Here is a 23,490-nt window from a genome sequence, read left to right as displayed (position 1 = left end):
TTTTAAAGGAAGTGGGACTTAGTGGCAGCAATTCACCTTTATTCTGAATCTGTATAACCTGAAAATAACAGCCCTTTCCTTTTTCACCAAACTCTTGCATTAGGAGTCATGCTTCTTGTTGGCAGGCAATGAAACCCCACAGCTGTTCTAAAGCAGCACAGGTGGGGTTTTGCAACAGCTTGAGTCATTCCTGGTTTATTGTTTATCCTCTCCAGAGTCTGAGCCACTTCTTTTTTTGTCTTATTGGGGTTTTCTGTCACCATTTCCTTCTTAGAATTTATGCAGCCCCACCTCACCTTTCTTTCTCTTTCAAAGCTTCTTTACCTCTAAGTATTTCAGGGGCTTTCTCAGTCACATGGTGTCTGAGGTATTCAGGGCTGCTTGTCTCTAGGCAATAGTGTTGCCCACCCTCCTCATGCCAGGACCATAAGCCTCCAACCCCCACCATGCTAGCACAGCCAGGGCCACCAACAGCCTCTGATGCCAGATCTAGGGACTTTCTTATTTATGACTTCACTTGATGTCTGGTGACCTGTGACACTGCTCCCACTTCTCTCTCTAGCCTCCCCTTCCAAGATGCCCTTCTTGCTCCTGGGCTTCTCTCTGTTCACAGACTCCTTCCTCCTTAATTTCCATAGATGCCTGCTCTGCTACCAACATCGACATTTTCCTAGGACGCACCAAGGCAGTTCTTTCTCCTCCTTCTTCACACTCCCACCAGGATCTCATCCAGCACTTTTGCTGATGGTTCCAAAACTCATCCCTAACCCAGACTTGTCTCCTGAGATCGAGCCCCACACACCCAATTGCCTCCCAGAGCCCTTCAGGCTTCTCTTACCTAATGCAAAACTCATCACAACACAGCAATGATAACAGCCAGGAATTAAAGCTCTTATACACTCTTCTAAATATTTCACACTTACTGACTCAACCTTCCCAGCAACAATAGAAGGTACATACTTTTATTATCACCCCAGTTTTGCAAACGATCAAACTGAGGCATAGAGAGGTTGAAAGAATCTAAGCTCTTAAATACTACATTTTAGTTTTCTCAAAACCAAAGTTGGTCTAAAACACCTCCCTTCCCCTTCTCTGGTGCTTTGTAGCTCAGGGACTGGCACTGCTGTCCTGCCCTCAGTGACCAGTCACCTTCTGGTCCATTGCCATGGCCACTAGCTCACTTCACAGGTCCCCGTCATCTCCCTCCTCATCAGCCCCTCTTTCTAGCTTCCTAAAGTATACATTTGAAGGACAATACTTTCCTCTATCTTCAGAATAAAATTGCGTGCCTTAAAAAGGGTTTCCAGGCCTAGGGCCAGCTTCCACTTCTTTTCCTCCCCCATGACGCTAGCCTCATGTCTTGCTACTTCCCACCTCCCACTCTCTGGTTTTCATCTCAGATTTCCCCAAAGTTTCTCCTGTATCATGCTTCTTCCACATTTGCCCATTCCTTCTGAAATATGCTCCCCTGTAGGGAGCCCTGTAGTCAGGTGCCTTCAAGATTCAGCTCGGGTGTGACCTCCTCGAGGATGCCTTGCCTAAACCACCCCTCTCAGCTTGGGTAATGTTCTCTGTGGCCAATATGTTTCTCCTTATAGCAAACTCATGCTATTTGCACATTTGCCTTCTCCACTGACCCCACAGCTGGGCCTTGTGGTTTGTGTTTCCTTTGCAGAGAGAGGGTGTGAAAAATTGGCCCAACATTGGGCTTGATGAATAAATGAGTGAATACCCACTCTGTATTCCTCCAAGGGCCCAGATGCTTGAAGACCCCTTGGCCCTGAGGTTTCCAGGCCAGAAGTGGAGGGTTCCCATCAGAGTCTCTATTAGAGCCCTAAGCCCACTCTGACTTCTCCCCTTCCCTCTCTTGAGGTCAGGGGAACCTTCAGCCAGTACAACAAGGAAAATTGGAAGAGGTGAGGCAGGGCAAGGACTGGCATCCACACAAGTCTAGATTGTTGAGCCAAGAGGCAAGTCAAGTCATCTCTGGTCAGAAAGACTCCTGGGTGAGAGTGTGGCTGCCTCGGCACCTTTCTCTGCATATTTTAGTCATATTCTCCACCCTCCACTTCTGAGTCATTCTGACAACTTCCCTGTCTAACAACAGCCTCTTGACCACATCTCTGCTCACTTGTTCCCTTGGCATCTTAGAACATCCAGCCAACCCCCAAAGCTCAGGGGCTTTGGAAGCCCATGCCTGACCTCCCAGTCATGATCAGGACCAGGATATCCCTTCTTCTGTTGATGGGTAAGCTGGGGGCTCCAGTGAAAGGGGATGAAGGGATTAGAGTCCAGGCAAGGAGAGAGCTGAGAATGCACATATTTTGGATTCAGACATTAGAAGAGGGATCTAGAGTTTGAGATTTGGAGTTTGTGGAGGGAGAGAAGGTTGAGGAATGAATTTGAAGGGAGTTTACGAGATTCTGCGAGAGAGGCCAGTTTCCTGGACAATCCAGAGATTTCCCGAGTAGGCAAAACAAGTTAACTTTGTGCTCTGTCCACAGTGCCCCTTTGGCCCCAAGTTTTCCTGGATTCTCCCTCTTAGGAGCCCAAGGGTGAGGGTGGGGTAGGGGCTTTAGAACTGAGGTGTTGCTTGGCAGAAATGGAAAATTGAAACTTGCTAGTAGGCCATTGGGTGAAGAGCTGTCTCTGGACCATCTGAAAGAGAGAACAAAGCTGAAGGAGGTCCAAGCCTGGGAGTCCAGAAGACCTGGAAACATTGTGACACTGGGCCTGCAGGGGGGACTAGGGGTTGAGCCCAGGGAGATGGAGCAGAAGGAAGACCCTTTTCCAAAACTTCTCTCCTCACCCTCTTCTCCAGTAGTGGCTTCCTCTCTCTGCTTCAACTTGGACACGGACACACCAACAACCTTCCTCATGGACAGTGCTGGGTTTGGACACACTGTGGTCCAGTATGCCAACTCCTGGTGAGGACCAAGTGGTTACTGACCTTTGGCTCTCATCAACTCTCTCCCTGTGCAGGGTTCTGTTCCTCCCCCCTGTTATTCATAAGCTTTTCTTTCTGTCTGATGGGGCAATTCCTCCAAGGTTATGAAGCATCGAACTGAAAGCAAAAGCTGTCTTACCATCTAAATGATCACAGCTAACATTTATTGAGCATTTACTAGGTGCCATCCACTGTGCCATACTTTATGTGGATATTGATTTAGTGCTCAATTCAACAATTTTTGAGCACATACTGTATGTCTCAGAAGCCACACATATTCCAGAGAATAAAACAGACAAAAACCCCTCCCATGCAGAACTTAAGTTGTTATTAATCTCCACTTGACAGATGAGGAAACAGAGTAGGAAGATGAAGCAAATTTGCTGGAGTGGCAGTCTGGCTGTAGTGTCCACAGCATAGTGGTTAGACAATTATATAATTTATGAAGTGATCCCCCTGATAATTCTAGTACTTACCTAGCACCTTACAATATTATTGACTGTATTCTCTATGCTGTACTTAACATCACTATGGTTATTCCATAACTACCAATTTGTACTTCTCAATCTCTTTACCTTTTTCAGCCAACTCTCTCATCTCCCTCTCATCTGGCAACCCTATGTTCATTTTATCTGAGTCTGTTTCTGTTTTGTTTGTTTGTTGTGTTCATTAGATTCCATATATAAGTAAAATCATATGGTATTTGTCTTTGTAGTGTCTGCACTCTTAACTGCAGTGTTCTTTGTCTCTCCCCAGGGTGATAGTTGGAGCCCCCCAAGAAATAAAGGCCATCAACCAAACAGGAGGCCTCTACCAGTGTGCCTATAGCACAGCTACCTGTCAGCCCATCGACCTGGAGGGTGAGTCACTGCTCCTCCCTGAGACCAAGCTCCAGACTCCCATGCTCTCCGGGGTCTGTTGGGGGGCACAAGGGACCCATTTTCTAGCTTCAGCTCTGTCTGTAAATACTTACCCTCAGACAGGCTTCCTGAACCCCTGCAGGCCTCCCCACCCATTGCACCCTTGTTCCCCTAGTAAATCCATCAAGACTTGAAAGCCCCGTTTGTGTGCCAGACCTCCTTGTCTCCCAAGGATGAGCTGAACTCTGCCCAGATAATACACAGCCTCCTCTGTTCTGAGGGTGACCATGCACATATATGTCCCTTTAGTCCCCCTAGAAGCTGTGAACATGTCCCTGGGCTTATCCCTGACAGCTGCCACCAACCCCTCTCAGCTGCTGGTGAGTTGCCCTGGGTCACAGGAGCTTCCCGGGGGAAGAAGTGGGGACTTGGGACTGCTGGAGCTGGGGCTCTTGTGGAAGGTGGAAGTGCTGGAATGGGGTAGGTGGAACAGAGGCAGGGGCATCCCCTCCCACTAGGACATCCCCTCCCTCTCTGTTCCCAGGCCTGTGGCCCCACTGTGCACCATGCATGCAAGGAGAATATGTACTTGACCGGGTCCTGCTTTCTGTTGGCCTTCCCTTCCTGGAAGGCCCAGAGGCTCCCAGCTTCCCTGCAGGGTGAGTGTTCGGGCTACTGGGTCTTTAGAGAAGCCCACACACATCTGACTGGGAATACAGTGGGGCCAGAGACACTCTTATGGAGTGGTTCGAACACAGGCTGGGGAGTCATGGCCTGCTTTACTGTTTCACTGTGAGACCTTTCCTCTGCCCTTACCCTCCCTGAGCCTCAGTTCCTTCACATCTCAGATGGGTATAATAACACATTCAATACTGAGAGTAACATTAGATGTTCTATGGCCAGGGGTTAGCACAATGCCTGCCATGTGGTGAGGGCTCAGTTAATGCCAACTGCTATTATTTTTAGAGAGAAGGGAATTTATTTTCACCTAGTGTATGCTGGGTGAAAATTAGTTTGTGCAGCAACCTGGGAAAGGGTGATGAGGGTAGGCAGTGTGAATGTGTATGTTTCACATGTATACACACATGCAGGTTGAGTCACAGGGCCTGGCTTCCCCAGTGCTCATGGAAATGGAAGATGAGGTAGTGGAACAGTGAGTTCTTCAGACCTGGCCCACAGCAGACTGAGGCCCCTCCCTGGTTTCACATTCACACTCAGGCCCTTGGGGAAATGACATCTGGCCACTGAATGAAGTGCCCCATTTAACACCTTCAAGGTTGTAAACTTTATCCACATGCTCTTGGGCTTTCTTGAGAACATCAGAATCACCACTCTCTCTGCTGGCAAGCCTCTGGGGCAGAAAGGGAGATGAAAGCTGGGAGAGCTTGTCTTCTGAGGACAGATTCTGTATTCACCTAGGAGGGGAGTGGGATCCTGTATTTAAGCTGAGAACAGAATGGGACTAGTGTGTGGCTATCGTGAGGAGTAATGTTAAAATTACTTAACCAAGTTTTGCACAGTGGCAGTATCATAGCCAATGAGGTTTATTCAAGGCTCAATTATTGCTAATTGAAAACTTTTCCCAATACCTCACCATGATAACTTGAAATATAGTCAGCACGGACAATTAAATTTTTTAAGGTTTTTTTAATATTTATTTTTAGAGAGAGGGGAGGGAGAAATAGAGGGAAAGAAATGTTAATTTAACACACCCCTAAGTGGGAACTTGACCAGCAACCCAGGCATGAGCCCTGATAGGGATTTGAACCGGCGACTTTTTGGGTTGTAACCCAGCATTCAATCCACTGAGAAACACCAGCCAGGGCAGCACTGGCAATTTTTTGACAGTCCTATGGAGACTGAATTTAAAAAAATTAACAAAAGTTCAGTTCAGCACTAACCAATGAGGAGAGACCCCAGCCAGGGGCTGGAACAGAGTGGAGATATTGTGGGAAGAGGAGTGGGGGAGCCCATGGGGAGAGGTATAGACCACTGAGATAGAAGTGGGGAAGCAGCTTCTTACAATCCGGATTGGAGGAACTTTCACTTTTTTATCAACCAGACTGTCTGTGCAGGTGTGAGCAGGTGAATCACAGATGCATCTTTAGAGACTTTAGAGACATCTTTAGTTTCCTCTTTAGAGACTTTAGGAAACTTAGGAACCATGTTTTGGGCAGGGGTTAGAAAGGGGTGAGTTCTTGTCATTAGGAGGCTGAGGTCCTGGGCTCTGGGAGTGTCCCTCAAAGGACTGGTGCTACCTCATTCTGCAGAGTGTCCAAGGCAGGAGCAGGACATCGTCTTTCTGATTGATGGCTCAGGCAGCATTTCTTCCAGAGATTTTGTCAAGATGCTGAGCTTCGTGAAGGCTGTGATGAGCCAATTCCAGAGACCCAGCACCCAGGTGTGCCCTGGAAGCAGGGAACAGGAGGGTGAAGGAACCTCTGGGGAGGCTTGCAGGAGGTATGCTTGGGGTTCCAGTGGAGTGGCCTTGGTGTCAGCCCCATCTGCTTCTCCTAGTTCTCCCTGATGCAGTTCTCCAACAAGTTCCAGATTCACTTCACTTTCAAAGACTTCATGTACACCTCAGACCCACTAAGCCTGTTGAATTCTGTGCATCAGTTGAGAGGGTCCACGCACACAGCCTCAGCCATCAGGATGGTCATGTGAGTGCTGACTTCTTCCAGTTCCTTCCCGACAGTGTCTGGTTTTCCTCTGTGTCTCATCTGTCTCCATGAAAAAGGGACAGATGGGACTGATTTTCCACCTGTGGGCTCCTCACCAAGCTGGGAGCCTCTTAGCAGGACCAGGGCCTTCCAGAGGAAGGGTCACCTCTTCATGCTCACAAAGGCATCAGGGGCTGGCAGCACCTCTGTTCAGTGGCCTCTGGACCTTCTTCTTCCCTGACAGAAATGAACTATTCAGTGCCCCAAGTGGGGCCCGGAAGGATGCCTCCAAGATCCTCATTGTGATCACTGATGGGCAGAAAGAAGGAGACCCCCTGGGTTATAAGAATGTCATCCCTATGGCTGAGGCAGCAGGCATCATTCGCTATGCAGTTGGGGTAGGATGTGGCGATGCCCTCCCACAGCTTCCTCTTAAGCAACTTCCCTTTCAAGGACAGAAACCCCCGAGCTGCCCCCACTTCCCCCCCCCACTCTCTCAGCTTCTCCTACATTCAAAATGAAAACTGTTTTAGCCTGGGAACCCTGGTTCCTTTCCCTAAACTTCTTGCTGTTTTCTGAGCTCATTTTTCTCTCCTGTACATTGGGTCTAATAATATTGACCTTGCAGTGTTATTGGAGGACATCAGTACCCACAAAGTGGTAGGCACATTAGATTTGTGATTATTTTCATTGAATAGGTTTTGTTGGGGACAGGTGGGATCGGCGTTTCAAAAGCAACATTCCTGGAAAGAATTAAACGACATTGCATCAAGGCCCTCCAATGATTATATATTTAAAGTGGAGAACTTTGATGCTTTGAGAGACATTCAAAACAAACTAAAAGAGAAGATCTTTGCCATTGAGGGTAAGTCAGAGATGGAACTATTCACTTCAGACATCCTCTTTCGGTAAGTGCCTTTTCTTTTTGAAACTTGGATCTCCAGGTCATGGGCACTAACCCCTCCCTTTGGGTATTAGTCTAATAACATTAGATCCTCTTAAAGCTAAGGTGTCCTAAGACCTGGCAAAGCCTGTCTTCCCCCCTGTAACCCAAGTCATGGCTTCCCCTAGGTACACAGACAACAAGCAGTAGTACCTTCGAATTGGAGATGTCCCAGGAGGGCTTCAGTGCTGTGTTTACACCCGTGAGTGTGGTCCTTTCAAGGCCACTGATGAGGGAAGCAGGGGGGAAGGAAAGTGCAGGTGGATGTCATATGACTGAGTGCAGTTGGTGCCAGGGATTGCTTTGAAACTGCTGTCTCTTCTCGCTTCCCCTGCTCAGCCCCAGAATCCTTTCTCCACAGGATGGACCAGTTCTGGGGGCCGTGGGGAGCTTCAGCTGGTCTGGAGGTGCCTTTGTGTACCGCCCAAATGTGAGCCCCACATTCATCAACATGTCTCAGGAGAATGTGGACATGAGGGACTCTTACCTGGGTGAGAAAAGGCTTTGGTTGGGAGGACAGATGGGACATGAGCCGCCTGGGAGGGGCAGCTTGGGGGGCAGCAGCAGGCAAGCCTTTGTGCTGAGGTCTGGCCCCTTCAGGTTACTCCACTGAGCTGGCCCTTTGGAAGGGGGTGCAGAGCTTGGTCCTGGGGGCCCCACGCCATCAGCACACCGGGAAGGTCGACATCTTTACACAGGTGTCCGGGCAGTGGAAGCCGAAGGCTGAAGTCACAGGGACCCAGGTTGGGTGTGGAGGAATGTGAGGGTGGCAGGGTCTCCAGGGGTGGAGAGGGAGGAGATGAAGGGGTTTGGGGCTTGTGCCTGGGGAGAGGCAGAACTTGGCCCAGAGGGGAGCCCCTCTGGTGGGGGCAGACAGGGTGACTTCAGTCTCTGCCTTCCAGATTGGCTCCTACTTTGGGGCCTCCCTGTGCTCAGTGGACGTGGACAGAGATGGCAACTCCGACTTGGTCCTCATCGGGGCTCCCCATTACTACGAGCTGACCTGGGGGGGGCAGGTGTCTGTGTGCCCCTTGCCCAGGGGGGTGAGTGGCTGATGACCAGACCTGGGCTGGGTGGGGCTGGGTGTGGGGTGGAGGGGTTGCCCAGGTTGAGGGGTTGCATTGGTTTTGTTCTACAGAGAGCTAGGTGGCAGTGTGAGGTCATTCTCCGTGGGGAGCAGGGCCACCCCTGGGGACGCTTCGGGGCAGCCCTGACTGTGCTGGGGGACGTGAATGGGGACAGGCTGATGGATGTGGCCATCGGGGCCCCGGGAGAACAGGAGAACCAGGGTGCTGTCTACCTGTTTCATGGGACCTCAGGACTGGGCATCAGCCCCTCCCACAGCCAGGTGAGGCCCCATTGCAGACTCCATCACTACCGCCACCTTCTCCTTGCTTCTCCTGCTCTTCCACACTGCCACCTAGAAAATTCTCTGTTATCACATCTTACCTCCTTTGCCCGCCACTGGGCATCTTAGAGACAGCAAACAAAATCTATGGGATTCTAGAAACGGAAGTTTTGACTGGTACATTCTCTGCTTTGTATAGAGACTTGATACTTGAGTAGGTTCTCCACCCAGGGCTTTTAATCCCCTAGTGGCTTTACAAGGCACACAGGCCAGATATTAGCAAACGTATTTTAGAGATGAAACCTGGGGCCAGAGAAGATAAGTGCCTTGACTTGTCCAAAGTTTGTAGTGGATCAGAATGGTGATGAGAGGCTCCAGTCTTCCCACTTCTAACCCACTGGCCCAGACTCTTGGTGGCTCCCTGTTGCCTATCAGTTTAGGTCTGGTTGCTCAGCCTGCCTGTCCACTCACCCCTGCATCTCCCCAGATGCTGCATGACTCCATTCCCTGCTGCCATCAGTAACCCTGCCAAATGCCCATCTAGGCAGGAGCCTTCACCCAGTGGGGCAGGGTTCCCTGAGAAGAGAGGGCTGCTTCCCTTGGCAGAAGTCAAGGAAGCCCCGATTCAAACACAGACAAAGGATCTGAGTAGGCATTTCTCCAAAGATGATCTACAAAGGACCAATATGCACATGAAAAGACGTGGAACATCATTAGTCGTCAGTCATCAGCAAACTGAAACCACAGTGAGATGCTGCTTCACACCCACCAGGATGGCTAGAATACCAAAGACAGATAATAACAAGGTGGAGATGTGGAGCATTTGGAGCCCTCATATACTGCTAGTGGGAAGGTGAGATGGCACAGCTGCTTTGGAAAACAGTCCTCCAAAGGTTAGATGTTGGAGTTACTGTATGACCCGGTGATTCTGCCCAAGGGAACTGAAAACATATGTTTACACAAAAGGTTACACACCAGATGTCCTAATAGCGCTATTCATAAACACCAAAAGGTGGAAGCCACACAAATATCCATCTACTAATGAACAGAGAGATCAAATGTGGCACAGCCACACAATGGAATATTCTCCAACATAAAAGTTGACACATGCTACAATACAGATAAAACTTGAAAACATTATGCTGAGTGAAAGAAGCCAGGCATGAAAGACCACTTATGGTAAGACTCCACTTGTACTAGATCTGCAGGCTGGCCAATCCATAGAGACAGGAAGTAGATTAGTGGTTGTCAGAGGGTGGGGGTGGAGGGGAATGAAGGGCAAAGGCGTGACTGCTAAAGAGAAGGAGGTTCCTTTTTTGGGGTGATGGAAGTGTTCTCAAATTGCTTTGTCGATGGCTGCACAACTCTGTGAAGTCCTGAACAACAGTGAGGTGTATACTTTAAATGAGTAAATCATACAGTATGTGAATAATATCTCAGAAAGTTATTAGGAAAAAAGGCAGAGGAGATGCCTGAAGTTCTGTCGCTTCCCAGCTCTGTGATCTTGGTCATTAGTCAACTGTCTGTGCTGAGTTTGCACACCTGTACAATGATGGTAATAATAAACCTTATTGGCTTTCTGCTGGGAGGATTAAACGAGTTACTTTATATATGTACATATAGTACATACATAGCATGCATATGCATATATGCCTGGCCATAATAGCTGTTACATCATAATCAACTACTGCTGATACCGTTTAACACCTGAATGCAGTTTTCAAGAACTTGGAACTATAGGAAGAGGGTGAAAGGCTTTGTTGAGCATCATGAGAATCACTGGCTAAGAGGCACATCTCTGTAGACCCTTGATTGCTATTAGCTCCTGGGTTGTACATACCCACGGGTCCTGATTCCAAGAGGTAGTCTTTCCAGATCCACGGCCAATCCTGGTTTTCCTTCTGTACTACAAGCCATATGACACCGCACACTTGACTGGGAAAGTCTTGCCTTGTTGCCCAGGCTCCCATGCACCAACGTGAGGATATGGTGGAGAAATTAGTTTTCCTGAGGGCAAAGCCATTTGACTGTGTCTGTGCTGTTTCTATACCCCTTTTCCTCTCTATACTCCCTTGGGAATTGATAACTTTTGTTTTATTTTATTATTACTGCTCTTAATGCCTGCCAGTCCCAACAGTGCCCAAAGATTTATAGGGCATGTCTTCCAAGGGAGGACTGCTCATTCCAGGAGTGATGGAAATAAAAGGGACCCACAGGGGAGGAAGAGGCCTGGAGCACAGAGTCTGTTTGTGAGAGTAGCCACCCCCATCCCAATTGATTTATCCTTGCCCTCTAAAGACACAGGGAGCAAAAAGGGGCCTTGGGCATGAGGTTGGAGGATCCGATTTCAGGTCTGGAGTTGGCCCTTTAAAGGCTGTGTGGCTTTGGCATTGTCTGAGAAGAGGAAGGTGGGACTGGACGGGCTCTGAGGTCCCTTTCAGCCCTGATAGTCATCATCATCAGTACTTAACTGTGACCACATTGCAGGTGCTGTTCTAAGAACTATAGGAATTCATTCATTTGCTACTAACAGCTGAATTCTGAGGTATTATTATCCTCATGTGAAAGGTGAGGAAAATGATCCCAGAAAGACTGAATCCCAGGCTCAAGGCCTCCCTGGTGGCTTGTAAGTGGAAGAACCAGAATTGGACCCTGACACTAGATGAATGAAAAAATGAAACTCAGGCCACCAGGCCAGTCTTTCCATCTCCACAGCTTCTATTATGTCTTAGGAATCTTTTTCTTTCTCTCATCCTCATTGCCCCACCCCACTTCCTCTTTTTCAGGCACTTTTCTTGGTGATCTCTTTTCACCACTCGCCTCGCCCCTTCAGTCTCCCCATTCCTCTTGTTGCTGACCTCCAACCTGTTCCTCTCACCCCTCACAAACTGGCTTGCCTTTTCCTCTCTGTCCAGAGGATCACGGGGTCCCAGTTCTCCCCCAGACTCCAGCATTTTGGACAGTCCCTGAGTGGCGGTCAAGATCTCACCCTGGACGGACTTGTGGACCTGGCCGTGGGGGCCCAGGGGCGTGCACTGCTGCTCAGGTGAGAACCCCCTTGTCTGGACACTCTCCAGATGGTCCTGAGGTCTACCTAGGACACCAGGCTCCACACTCCAATCCCAGGTTGCCCTTCTGAGAGACCAAGGGCTAGTCCTCAGCTCTTCATTCTGCCCACAGGACCAGACCTGTGCTGAGGGTGTGGGTGAACATCATCGTAACACCTGCAGAGATTGCTAGGTCTGTGTATGAGTGTCAGGAGCACACATCCTCTGTCCAGGAACTGGGTGATGCCAATGTCTGCCTTCATGTTTATGAAAGCCCCAAGACCCGGCTGGGTGAGTCCTCCTTTCTGGCCCAGGACAACCTGATCCCTGCTGTTCTCCAGCTCAGGACTCCTGTCTCCAGCCCTGCCATTCTACTCACCTGGGCAGTTCCTGGTTCTCTCAGCCCTCCTCATTTCCTACTTTCCCCTATAGGTGACCTCCAAAGCTCTGTGACCTTTGACTTGACCCTGGACCCTGGCCGTCTGAGTCCCCGTGCCATTTTCAAGGAGACAAGCAGTCGGAGTCTCACTCGTATCAGAGTTCTTGGGCTGGGAAAGCATTGTGAGGATGTGAAGTTGCTCCTTCCGGTGAGGGGGTCTGGGGAGACCTGGGGATGGGGGCGATTCTGAGGCTGGCAGTGGGCTGGGTGGGGAAAGGACAGGTGTGTCTGGTCCTGGTACTGGCTCAGCACCAACACGGCACCTTGTGTGCAGGAGGGGCTTAACATTTGTTAGCCAACTGAGTGAGTGCATTGGCAAGTGAGTGAATAAAGGGATGGATGGGTTGGCTGCAACTGCCAGAAACCACACAGCTGGATTTCAGGAAAGAGCATGGCTGCTTCAGAGAGCTATGGGGCAGTGGGCTGGGATTCTTGTATGGAGTTGTTCCTTTGAGACAGACCCTGTCCTGGGCGCCAGGGATACAGCAGACAACAAAACAGTGCATGCCCAGGGGGAGTGCTGGAGAGATGGCAAAAACAATCAAGTTTCTAGAGGAGAGGCATCAGGTAGTGATGAAAGCTGGGAAGAAAGACAAAGCCAAGGGGAGAAGTGGAGGGTGTCCAGAGACCTCCGGGAGCAGGTGAAGTTTGAGAAGACCCTGAATGGAGTGAGCCTGTGTGAGGCTGGGGAAATGGGAGCTGAGGCAGAAGACAACCACAGCAGAGGTTCTCATGGCAGGATCAGTGATAAGTGTTTAACGAGTACAGGTAGGTATCATTGTGACCCCATTTTACCCAGATGAGGAGACAGGACGCAGCTAGTGATTGTGAGGCCACCTTCCTTAGCCACCTGCTCTCTTCAATGTCTGTCTCTTCAAAGGCTTGTGTGGAAGACTCGGTGACCCCCATCGCCTTGCGTCTCAATTTATCCCTGGTGGGCAACCCTATCTCTTCCTTTGGAGACCTCCAGCCTATGCTGGCTATGGATGTCCCCAGATACTACACGGCCTCTGTGAGTCCTGGGGTTGGGCTCTGCAGGAGGGAGTGGAGGCGTGGATTCCAGACCTTGCAGAAAACCCTGCTTTGCCTTCCCTCTCAGCTCCCCTTTGAGAAGAACTGTGGAGCTGACCACGTCTGCCAAGATGACCTGGGCATCTCCTTTGGTTTCTCAGGGTGAGCTCCCACCTCAATAGACCTGCCCTGGTCTCCCAGCCCTACCTCCTGGAATCTACAGCTCCTGCTTGGCTATCCCTAACACTCCTATCCTGTGCTCAGAAACCAGACACCCTACCCCTCATGTTTCCCCACCTCCCCAGTCTGTGTTTTATCCCCAGACCATTTCTAGCCCCAGTCACAGAATCATCTCCTGCCCTCTTCCCCAACACCTAGCTTGAAGACCTTGGTGGTGGGGAGTAACCTAGAGCTGAACATGGAAGTGAAAGTGTGGAATGATGGGGAGGACTCCTATGGAACCACAGTTACCTTCTCCTACCCACCAGGGCTGTCATATCGACGTGTGACAAGGAACCAGGTATTATTGCCCCTGGGGAAGGCAGTATCTTATGGCTGTCGATCAGCAGAGACTCCTGTGCTGGGTAAAAGCTCTGGCTGGGGTTGTCATTGCTTAGCAGCTTCTCATAGAGCAAGAGGTCTGGGCCGATCTGGTTGGACAGATAGGGTTGTGCTATCCAGGGCTTGCTTCAGCTTATGTTGTGTTCAATTCTGGGCAACACATTTTTAAGCACACTGACCATCAGGAAGGAGCTCCCAGGAAGCTGTTGATGTGGAGAGAGAGGGGACCCTGCCTTAAATTTCCTTGTATTCTACATCATATCAATATTCTTCTTTTAAAGAAAAACATATCTTGGCCTTCAATTATTTTATTTTATTTATTTATTTTTAATTTTTATTTTATTGATTATGCCATTACAGTTGTTCTATTTCCCCCCTTCGTTTCCCTCCACCCTGCGTCCCACCAGCCCTACCCCTCCCCCCCTTAAGTTTATGACCATGTGTCTCAAGTTCTTTGGATTCTATATTTCACATACTATTCTTGCCCTCCCCCTACCTATTTTCCACCTACCGTCTATGCTACTTATTTTCTGTACCTTCTCCCCCCTTCTCCTCCCACTCCCCTGTTGCTAACCCTCCATGAGATCTTCATTTCTATGGTTCTGCTCCTGATCTAGCTGTCCTTTTAGCTTGCTTTTGTTTTAGATGTGGTTGTTAATAACTGTGAGTTTGCTGTCTTTTCACTGTTCATATTTTTTATCTTCTTTTTCTTAGATAAGTCCCTTTGACATTTCATATAATAAGGGCTTGGTGATGATGAACTCCTTGAATCTGATCTGATCTGAGAAGTATTTTATCTGTCCTTCCATTCTAAATGAAAGTTTTGCTGGATAGAGCAATCTTGGTTGTAGGTCTTTGGTTTTCATGACTTGGAAACCTCTTTCCAGCCCCTTCTTGCCTGTAAGGTCTCTTTTGAGAAATCCACTGACAGTCTGATGGTAACTCCTTTGTAGGTGACTGTCTCCTTAGCTCTTGCTGCTTCTAGGATTCTCTCTTTCATTTTAATCTTGGCTAATGTAATGATGATGTACCTTGGTGCGTTTCTTCTTGGGTCCAACTTCTTTGGGACTCTCTGAGTTTCCTGGATTTCCTGGAAGTCTATTGCCTTTTCCAGATTGGGGAAATTCTCTGTTATTATTTATTCAAATAAGGTTTCCACTGGTGGCTGTTCCTTTTCCCCTTCTGGTACCACTATAATTCAGATGTTGGAGCATTTAAAGAAGTCCTGAAGGTTCCTAAGTCTCTCCTCATTTTTTTGAATTCTTGTTTCTTCATTCTTTTCTGTTTGGTCATTTTTATCCTCCTTCTGGTCCACTCCATTGATTTGAGTCCCAGTTTTCTTTCCATTACTATTGGGTTCCTGTGTATTTCCCTTCATTTCAATTAGTTTAGCCTTCATATGTTCCTCTATTTGTGACTAAAATCAACCAGTTCTGTGAGCATCTTGATCACCAGTGTTTTGAAATGTGCATCTGAAAGTTTGGCTATTTCTTCGTCACTTAGATTTATGGGCTCTGGGGCTTTGAGATCTTCTTGAGCCATTTTTGGTCTGTTCACGCCCATTAAGTATGAGCAGTGGAGCCTTAGGGGCGGGGTGGGGCCTCCAGGGTGGGGTCGCTGGGTTGTGAAGCTGTATGTGGGGGCAGGGTCAGAGCCAGGAAATGGCGGCCTCCTCTGCTGCCTCCCGTAGCTGGGACCGGCTTGGTCCTGTCTCACTGCCCACTGCCTCGTCAGTCTATCTGCACAGGAATGCGCCAGCACAGTCAACTTGCCGCCCTTCACCCTTGCCGGGTCTGCTGGTTGCTCACTGGGTTGCGCTCACTAGGTCGCTCACTGGGTCAGCCCTTTGCAACCACATGCCTGGGATCCGCGCACTTGAGTCCGTCTGACCTAGTTTTCCTGTGCAACCCTGCTCTGCCAGCTGCTGGTTTCACCCCTCTTACTGGTCCGGCTAAAGAATTCATTGTTATCAGACTTCCGAAAAGTTCAATTTTCTGTGTTCTGGTTGTGTTTTCTATTGCTGATATTTTGTTGTCTCTAAACTTGGTTGTGTGAGAAGGCATGGCGTTTCCACCTATGCCTCTATCTTGGCGGAAGTCCAATTATTTTAAAACACTGTCTCATTAAATGTATCAGTTACTCTAGCAGGGGCGATCAATCTTTCAGTGTCTCTGTGCCACACCAGAAGAAGAGTTGTCTTGGGCCACACATTAAATACATTTGATACATAATCACAAAAAAAATCTCATAGTGTTTTAAGTAAATTTATGATTCTGTGTTGGGCCACATTCACCTCCATTCATTCTGGTCTGCTTGGGGCCAGAGGGCCATAGGTTGGACACCCCCGTGAGTCTAGCTCATGTCTTGGCATACCTTTTCTATTACAGGCTAGAAAATAAATATTTCAGCTTTGTGGGCCACACAGTGTCTTTCACATCTACTCAGCTCTGCTGCTGTAGAGTGAAAGCCACCATTAACAATTTGTAAATGAATGAGCATGGCTGCATTCCAATGAAACTGTACCTGTAAAAAATTGGCGGTGGGCTATTCTTTAGTGATCCCTGCCTTAGAAGACAGGACTAGGACCATGGCGCTCAAAATGAAACAGATTTTTAACAAAAATTCTATGAAAATGTTAAACATTTTCAAAAGTAGAGAGTACATCAAAACTTGTTTCCCAGAGTCATTCATCAGTTATCAATGTTTTGCTATGTATATTTCATCTGGCTTTTCCCCCTTCGTGGTCAAGTATTTTGAAACAAACTCCAGATATCACGTCAGTCCTCCCTATTTCACCCCACGGTTCTGGACAGTCCCCACATCCTACATGACCCAATGCCAATATCACACCCAATGAAATGAATGATTTCTTGGTATTTAGACCATAATAAACTTTCTCTAATTGATTCAAAAGTATCTTTTACACCTGATTTATTTGAACCAGCATATAAATGAGGTCTACACATTACATTCAGTTGGTTGGCCTCTTACGTCTCTCTTTGGCTAGTACTACCAAAGGGATCATATTCTGATTAACCTTTGAAGGAATGCACTAGAAGTGGCAAGGCCCAGCTGCATGAGGGGTGAGTGCCCTATCACTGAAGGTACTTCTAGACATATCGACCAAATGCAATATGTGCAACTTTGTTGGATATTTACTTCAACAATGAGCTGTAAAATAACAGTTTTGAAGACAAAATACAGAAGATTGAACATGACCTGGATATTAGCTGATGTTAAGGAGTTATTGCTAATTTTGCTGCATGTGATCTGTAGAGTCTCGTGGTTATGTCGAAAATGCCCTTATCTGTTGATGGTATTATGTGGAAGTATTTCTGAATGAAACAGTGCAATATTCAAAATGTGCTTTAAATTGTCCAGAAAAAAAAGTGGAGAACAGCCGAATAAAACAAAAGTAGAGCCCCGACCAGTGTGGCTCAGTCGGTCAGGTGTCATCCTACAAAGCAAAAGGTCACTGGTTTGCTTCCTGGTCAGTGAACATGCCTGGGTTCTGGGTTCGGTCCCCAGTCAGGGTGGGTGTGAGAGGCATCAGACTGATGCTTCTGTCTCATGGCACTGTTTCTCTCCCTCTCTTTCTCCTTCCCTTCCCCTCTTCCAAAAAGATGAATTAAAACAAAAGTAGAAAATGTTGGTAATTTAAGCTGAGGGATAGGTACAGAGGGGTTGATTTCTAGCCTCTCTACTTTTTAGTATGTTTAAACATTCCCATAATAGAAAATCTTTTGAACATAACAATAAATAAAAAGGGGAAACTTTAATAAATCTGAAATCTCTACATTAGGAAGAAGTTTGACCAGATAGTGTCTAAGTTCTAAGGATTTTTTGAAAACATGACCTCAGGGTAGATTCCAGGAAACTGTCACTACTTTATGGAGTGTCTTTGGAACACTGACAAATGCTCACCTGCCTATTTTCACCTCCCTTCACTTAGAGCCAGCTGCAGTCACGCTCCCTGCACCTGACCTGTGACAGCGCCCCAGCCAGAGGCCAGGACAGCTGGAGCACCCACTGCAGCATCAAACACCTTATCTTCCGAGAGGGTGCTCAGGTCAGCTTTCTGTCCCACTTCCCTGCCTCCACCCAGTCTCACTGCTTCGTGACCTCCACACTTTCAACCCCCCTGCCTGCCTCTTCCTCAGATCACCTTCATAGCCACCTTTGACGTCTCCCCCAAGGCCATGCTGGGAGACCGCCTGCTTCTAATGGCCAATGTGAGCAGGTGAGCAGGGCCAGGTGAGCAGGCCCCTCTTGGGCAACAGCCACTGGAGCCCAGCCTCCTCTTCAGGAGCACTTGGCAATGGCCCCTCCTCTTTCTCCAGTGAGAATAACACCCCCAGGACCAGCAAGACTGCCTTCCAGCTGGAGATCCCGGTGAAGTATGCTGTCTACACCGTGATCAGCAGGTGCCACACCAAGACCTGAAAAGGGTTTTCTCCATCATTCTGATGGGGCTCAGGGAGATTTTCCATCCCTGAAGCTCTTGAACGTCTGGGACATTTAGGTTTTATCACTACCCTTTCAATCATTAAGTGATAAGTTTAGTATCATTGAGAGTTATTGAGGGCTGGCTGTGACAATAAGAAGAGTGATGTTATCGTTACACTCTACATTTAATAGAGGTTACAGTTCTCAGAATCCTTTCTCCAAAGCCCCAAGATTGTCCTGGATTCCTCAAGAGATATGAGAGATGTCTCTGTCTTCAAGGTTTTTACAGCCTTATTGGGGAGCAAGGTTATTCTTCAGCCTGAGGTGGGTAAAGCCTCCTGTCAGGGGAGGCCTCAGCTAAACATTGAAGGGTTCTGTGGCTTTGCACTTGGCCCTTGGCATTTGGGTGGGACAGTTCTTCATCACAAAGAACAGATTTACAACTTGCAGGGCTTTTGCAGCCACTCCTCCTCCCTTTCCCAGTCTCCTTTGGGAGGATAGGGAGAAATAATGTGCCTGCTTCAGAGGTGGGGTGTCAAGGAAGAGCTTAAGATGCTGCCAGGACAGGTGGATGAGAGGTAGCTGAGGTGTTTGAAACTGAGAGTCAAGTGCGTGCACAGACGCCTTCCTCGTATTTGCTATGTTTCAGGCACAGTGCCTTAGTTGCTTTCCATGAATGTATTTGACATCAGCAAAGACTTATTGATCCTCTATCTATTATGTGTAATCTAAACCAGACATAAACCCCCTGCCCTTGTGGGATGTATGCACTCCCGACATGTAATAGGCCCCCGTGACTTGGCCTGGGTATATTCCCCCACTATTTGCACACCTGTGCCTTGTTGGATATCCTCCTGCCCAGAGCTTCACACTGTCATGCACACCTACACATTGAGGTCTCTCGGCAGCCCAGCCAGTTGCATGCTCTGAGCCTGTTTCCTGGAGCTTGCACTGGGGTTCGCACACCTTGCAGGGCCCTCACAGGGAGAGCACACCGTGTCCAGGCATGTGTGGCCCTGCAGCTCAACTGTCCTCTACAGGTGTGACTCTATGGGAAGGCGCATTCAGAGGGGCACCCAGGACGAGCCTGGGCATCTTGGGGAGCCCTTTGGCAGAGCCAGATGTGACTTCAGAATAGGAGTGGTGGTCTAGGCTTTGGATTGCCAGGCAAAGGACAGGGGGCCCAGGGAATGAGCAGGGCCAGAGGTGGAATCAGCCACCCATATAAGGGGCCATGTTGGCCACTGGGTCTCCAGGCACAGGCCTTGGCAGGCCTGAGGAGGCGTTCTTACACTGAGATACAGCAAAGAGCCTGCTGTGGGCTCTCCCTTCCTCTCCTCTAAGCCCCAGGTACAGAAAAGTCAAGGAAACAGCAGAGAAGGGCCCCAAGGAAGGCCCCTGGGAGACCAGACAGGTGCAGTGACCAGCAGACATTTGTCAACAGTATCAGCCTGAGTCTCCCCAAACCTGTGCTATGTCCCACATGCCCAGCCACTCCCTCCATGCCCATGAAGGCCTGGAAGGAGAGCAGGCACAGAGAGGGTGGGCAGGCCCTGGCTGCCACTCCCCCAGTGAGTCAGTGGCACAAGTCTCTGTCCCTTTTACTGCAACCCTGCCCAACCCCAGCTGGCAGTTTCCTCTGTGGGCAGCTTCTGCAAGTACCTTGCACCCAGCTTGAAGCTCAGCCCTGCTCCCTAAATCTTCCCAGTACCCCAAGTCAGACACAGACCTCATCTCAAGGTACCCCAAGGCCCCATGACCACCTGTCCTGTCATGCTCTCAGTCAGAGCCTCCTCAAGAGGCCCCTATAGGCTTCAAATCCACCCATGCATCTTCTCTTCCCAGCCATGAGAAATCCACCAAGTATCTCAACTTCTCTGCCTCTGAGGAGAAGGGAAGCAGCCTGGCCCAGCACAGATACCAGGCAAGTAAGAGCATGGTGTGTCGAGAGAGATGACAACTCTGGAGCATGGGCTGGGGCCCTGGCCCAGAATCCTGAGATGGGAGAGGGATGTGGCATTTGGCATGGTCTTTGCCCTCACTGCTCTCTGTGCAGGTAAACAACCTGGGACAGAGGGACCTGCCTGTCAGCATCAGCTTCTTGGTGCCTGTGGAGCTGAACCAGGTGACTGTGTGGACGGATTTGAAGATCCTCCACCCCCAGGTACTCAAGGACTGCTCATGGCTCCTTCCCTAAACCCCTTTACCTGGATTTCTTGTGACCCTCATGACTCTCCTATGTCCCCACTGAGATGCTTGCTCTCTGTGTCTTGACAGAACCCATCTGTTCAGTGTTCTGCTGAGAAAATGGTGCCCACAGAGTCCAACTTCCTCACCCACATTCAGAAGAATCATGTGCTGGTGAGGAGGGCTCTGGCCATCCCCCACTTTAAGCCACACCTCAGAGAAATCTAACTCAGGAGTCCATGTGACATTCAGATGGATGTCTGCTGAACACTTGTCCTACATTCAGATGCGGCTGCTCCCATAACCCAGACAGTTTAATGCTGCCCTCTGCCTTCAAACCCACCTCTCTGGCCTGTTGCTATTTCTCGGTCCCTAGGACTGCTCCATTGCTGACTGCCTGAGGTTCCGCTGTGACATCCCCTCCTTTGGCATCCAGGGAGGAGCTCGACTTCATCCTGATGGGAAACCTCAGCTTCAGCTGGGTCAGCCAGGTGTGTAGGCCCAACAGCATAGTCGTACCCCCAGACTCAGGTGGTACCTGTTATGTCTGTGCTCATCCCCCATCAAGCTAGGACATTTCTCTAACTCTGAGCTTCCCCCAGAGCTAGTTCCCCAGCTCTCCTGCTCTTTTTTACAGACGTTGCAGAAGAAGGTGTCAGTCGTGAGTGTGGCTGCAATCACATTCAACAGATCTGTGTATTCCCAGCTTCCAGGACAGGAGGCGTTTTTGAGAGCCCAGGTAGCGACTGTGGTAGACAGTAGCCTGGTTGGTGAGAGGGCTTCTGATGTTAAATCTGTGTTGCTGGTTTGGGGGCTTGGAAGCCGAGAGAGAGGAAGGGTGAAGGTCCCTAGGTGAGACAGTTGTCCCTAAACCTATGAGTGCCTTTTTATGTCATCCTCTGGAGTTTGGCTTGGGAAAGCAGGGGAGAAATTACATGTTAGAGAACCTAGGTAGAGCCTGAGGCTGCCAGAGTCCTGATATTTTCTAATGGGGTCACCTCTGCTCCAGATGGAGATGGTGTTGGAGAAGCATGATGTCCACAACCCCACACTCCTCATTGTGGGCAGCTCTGTGGGAGGGCTGCTGCTGCTGGCTCTCTTCACAGCCATACTGTACAAGGTGAGTTTTCATCCTACTCTTCCTACCACCAGTATTTGATTTCACTCTCTGTGGTATAAGAAAGCTTGCCTTGGAATTGTGCACACATTTTTGCTAGGGGCCTGCATGTGAAAGATCAGCTATGACATCAGCAGTCCCTAACTGCCCCCCATGTTTGTGCTTCCTATATGATTCTCAGGCCTCCTGTAGTCTGTCTTCCTTTCTTTCCTGCTCTTCTCTGATTTTCTGCATGTTTCCCTTGACAGCAAATTAAAACATAAAATAGCACTGCCCTGGGTTTGGTATTGACGCTACCACAGATTCATTCTGTGACTGTAGGCAGGTGCTTGGTCTACACTAGGTCTTGGTTCCTTGTTCTTAAGATAATTCTACCCAGCTCACAGAACTGTGTAAAGTCTAAATGTCACAATGTGTATGAAGTTATTACTGTACCTGTTGAACACAGTAGGGGTTCCAGAAATGGTGAATCCCTCCCCTTCCCCATAATCTCTTTTTCCCTCTTCCACTGGAGTTCCTGGTTTTTCTCTCCTTCCTCCCCTACAGGTTGGCTTCTTCAGACGTCAGTACAAAGAGATGATGGAGGAAGCAAGTGGACAAGCTGCCCCAGAAAATGGGACATCAGATCCCCAAGGTGGCCAATAAAAACTACCTCCTATTCTCTTTAGGACCTGCTCTGCCCCAAGAGATTTCCTGACCCTTTTACTCTCACCCGTATAAGGCATGAGAGGAGAAAGATGTTCCATATGAGGAAGTCTGGGATCAGGCTGCTTTCCTCTCTTTGTGAGGATACAATTTATTTGCAAAGTGTCTTTGCCTGCAAAGGGACATTTGTCTTGTCAAGGTTCCAACTGGAAACTCTAGGAGAGAATCCTTGCCATGCCCCTCCACCTCTTGCACCTAGAGTACTTGACTTGAAATTCCTACCTGGATATACATGGACAGTAGTCCCAGGCTCTATTCTCCTTTCCTCCACTAGCCACCAATGATCTTTCTAAAATACAGTATTGAACAAACCACTCATCCTCAACCATCTTCAGTGGCTCCCCATTAATCACAGGATAAAATTTGAACTATTCAGTCCAGTTCCATTTCTAGAAGGTGGACTTTGAAGCACATAGGATGAGATGTTCTGTGCATTTCTGTCATCCCTCATTTCTAGTAAAATACTGTCAGTACCAGCTCTTAGCCTTATCTTGGGAATCTCAGTCCAAATTCCCCAAATAGAGTTGGGAATAAAATGCCTCCACATTACAATTTGTAAACATGGCTTTCAGCATTGGTTGGCATTGCTTGCCATGAGGGAAGAGTGGCCCCCTCCACCAGGAGGGGCGTTGCCCCAATGCTACCTTGGCTCACCCAGCTTCAGGATCTCTCAGAGATTACAAGAGGCTGAAGCCACTTCCACTTTTTGAGGGTCTAAAGATAGCAAATTAATAAATGCTGGAACATGATTATAAAAATTGTGCACTTTAAATATTTGCATTAACAAAGTAACACATTGCACAAAAAGATGTATGTGCCTTTATGGGGAAACATGTCAAAAGTCTAAAATTAATGTTCAGTGTGGATGTGAGTCCTGGAAATGACACCCATGATGTTCCCCAATCATGGTAAACCCTGGTCAGCCCTGAAGCCTGGGGCCAGGATAAGACAGTTAAACAGATTAGGGGTGATAAACATCCCTTATTGGTGGTAATCTGTGTTGCGACCCTCCAAGGCTGGGCAGATCCATGATATTTGTGCAGACAGAATAATATTCATGGAGTCTTTGGGATGTCTGACATTCCCTTATTCATGGGTGGGTGAGCCATGCATGCTGCAAGCTACGTGTCTATCTGCATGTCTTATGTCATGGCTCTTACTCCCCAGCATGACACCCATAGTGGCACTTGTCCCCTTGCATGTCTCTCATAATTAT

The 23,490-nt window shown here is 48.6% G+C and overlaps 1 protein-coding gene and 1 pseudogene across 1 annotated transcript; both read left to right on the top strand.

The window, feature by feature from the left end:
* The first annotated feature begins 2,107 nt into the window (after window positions 1–2,107).
* ITGAX (integrin subunit alpha X) lies at window positions 2,108–22,654 on the top strand. The gene is given in 31 exon segments (XM_053671682.1): window positions 2,108–2,248; window positions 2,825–2,927; window positions 3,704–3,807; window positions 4,117–4,187; window positions 4,352–4,466; window positions 6,078–6,208; window positions 6,325–6,470; window positions 6,715–6,868; window positions 7,185–7,335; window positions 7,542–7,615; window positions 7,775–7,904; window positions 8,014–8,156; window positions 8,316–8,456; window positions 8,552–8,761; window positions 11,677–11,807; window positions 11,942–12,099; window positions 12,241–12,395; window positions 13,128–13,259; window positions 13,347–13,420; window positions 13,637–13,778; window positions 17,772–17,888; window positions 17,980–18,059; window positions 18,160–18,243; window positions 20,111–20,189; window positions 20,322–20,429; window positions 20,543–20,626; window positions 20,829–20,888; window positions 20,890–20,943; window positions 21,090–21,191; window positions 21,462–21,572; window positions 22,116–22,654. Coding segments are annotated over 31 exon segments (3,498 nt in total). The 5' UTR covers window positions 2,108–2,193; the 3' UTR covers window positions 22,215–22,654.
* Window positions 5,316–5,472, top strand: LOC119038046 (uncharacterized; annotated as a pseudogene).
* Window positions 22,655–23,490: the final 836 nt, after the last annotated feature.

Source organism: Artibeus jamaicensis, unplaced genomic scaffold (assembly GCF_021234435.1).
Source record: "Artibeus jamaicensis isolate MK-2021 breed Jamaican fruit bat unplaced genomic scaffold, CSHL_Jam_final contig_700, whole genome shotgun sequence".
NCBI classification, from domain to species: domain Eukaryota; kingdom Metazoa; phylum Chordata; class Mammalia; order Chiroptera; family Phyllostomidae; genus Artibeus; species Artibeus jamaicensis.
This window is presented reverse-complemented; position numbering and strand designations above follow the sequence as displayed.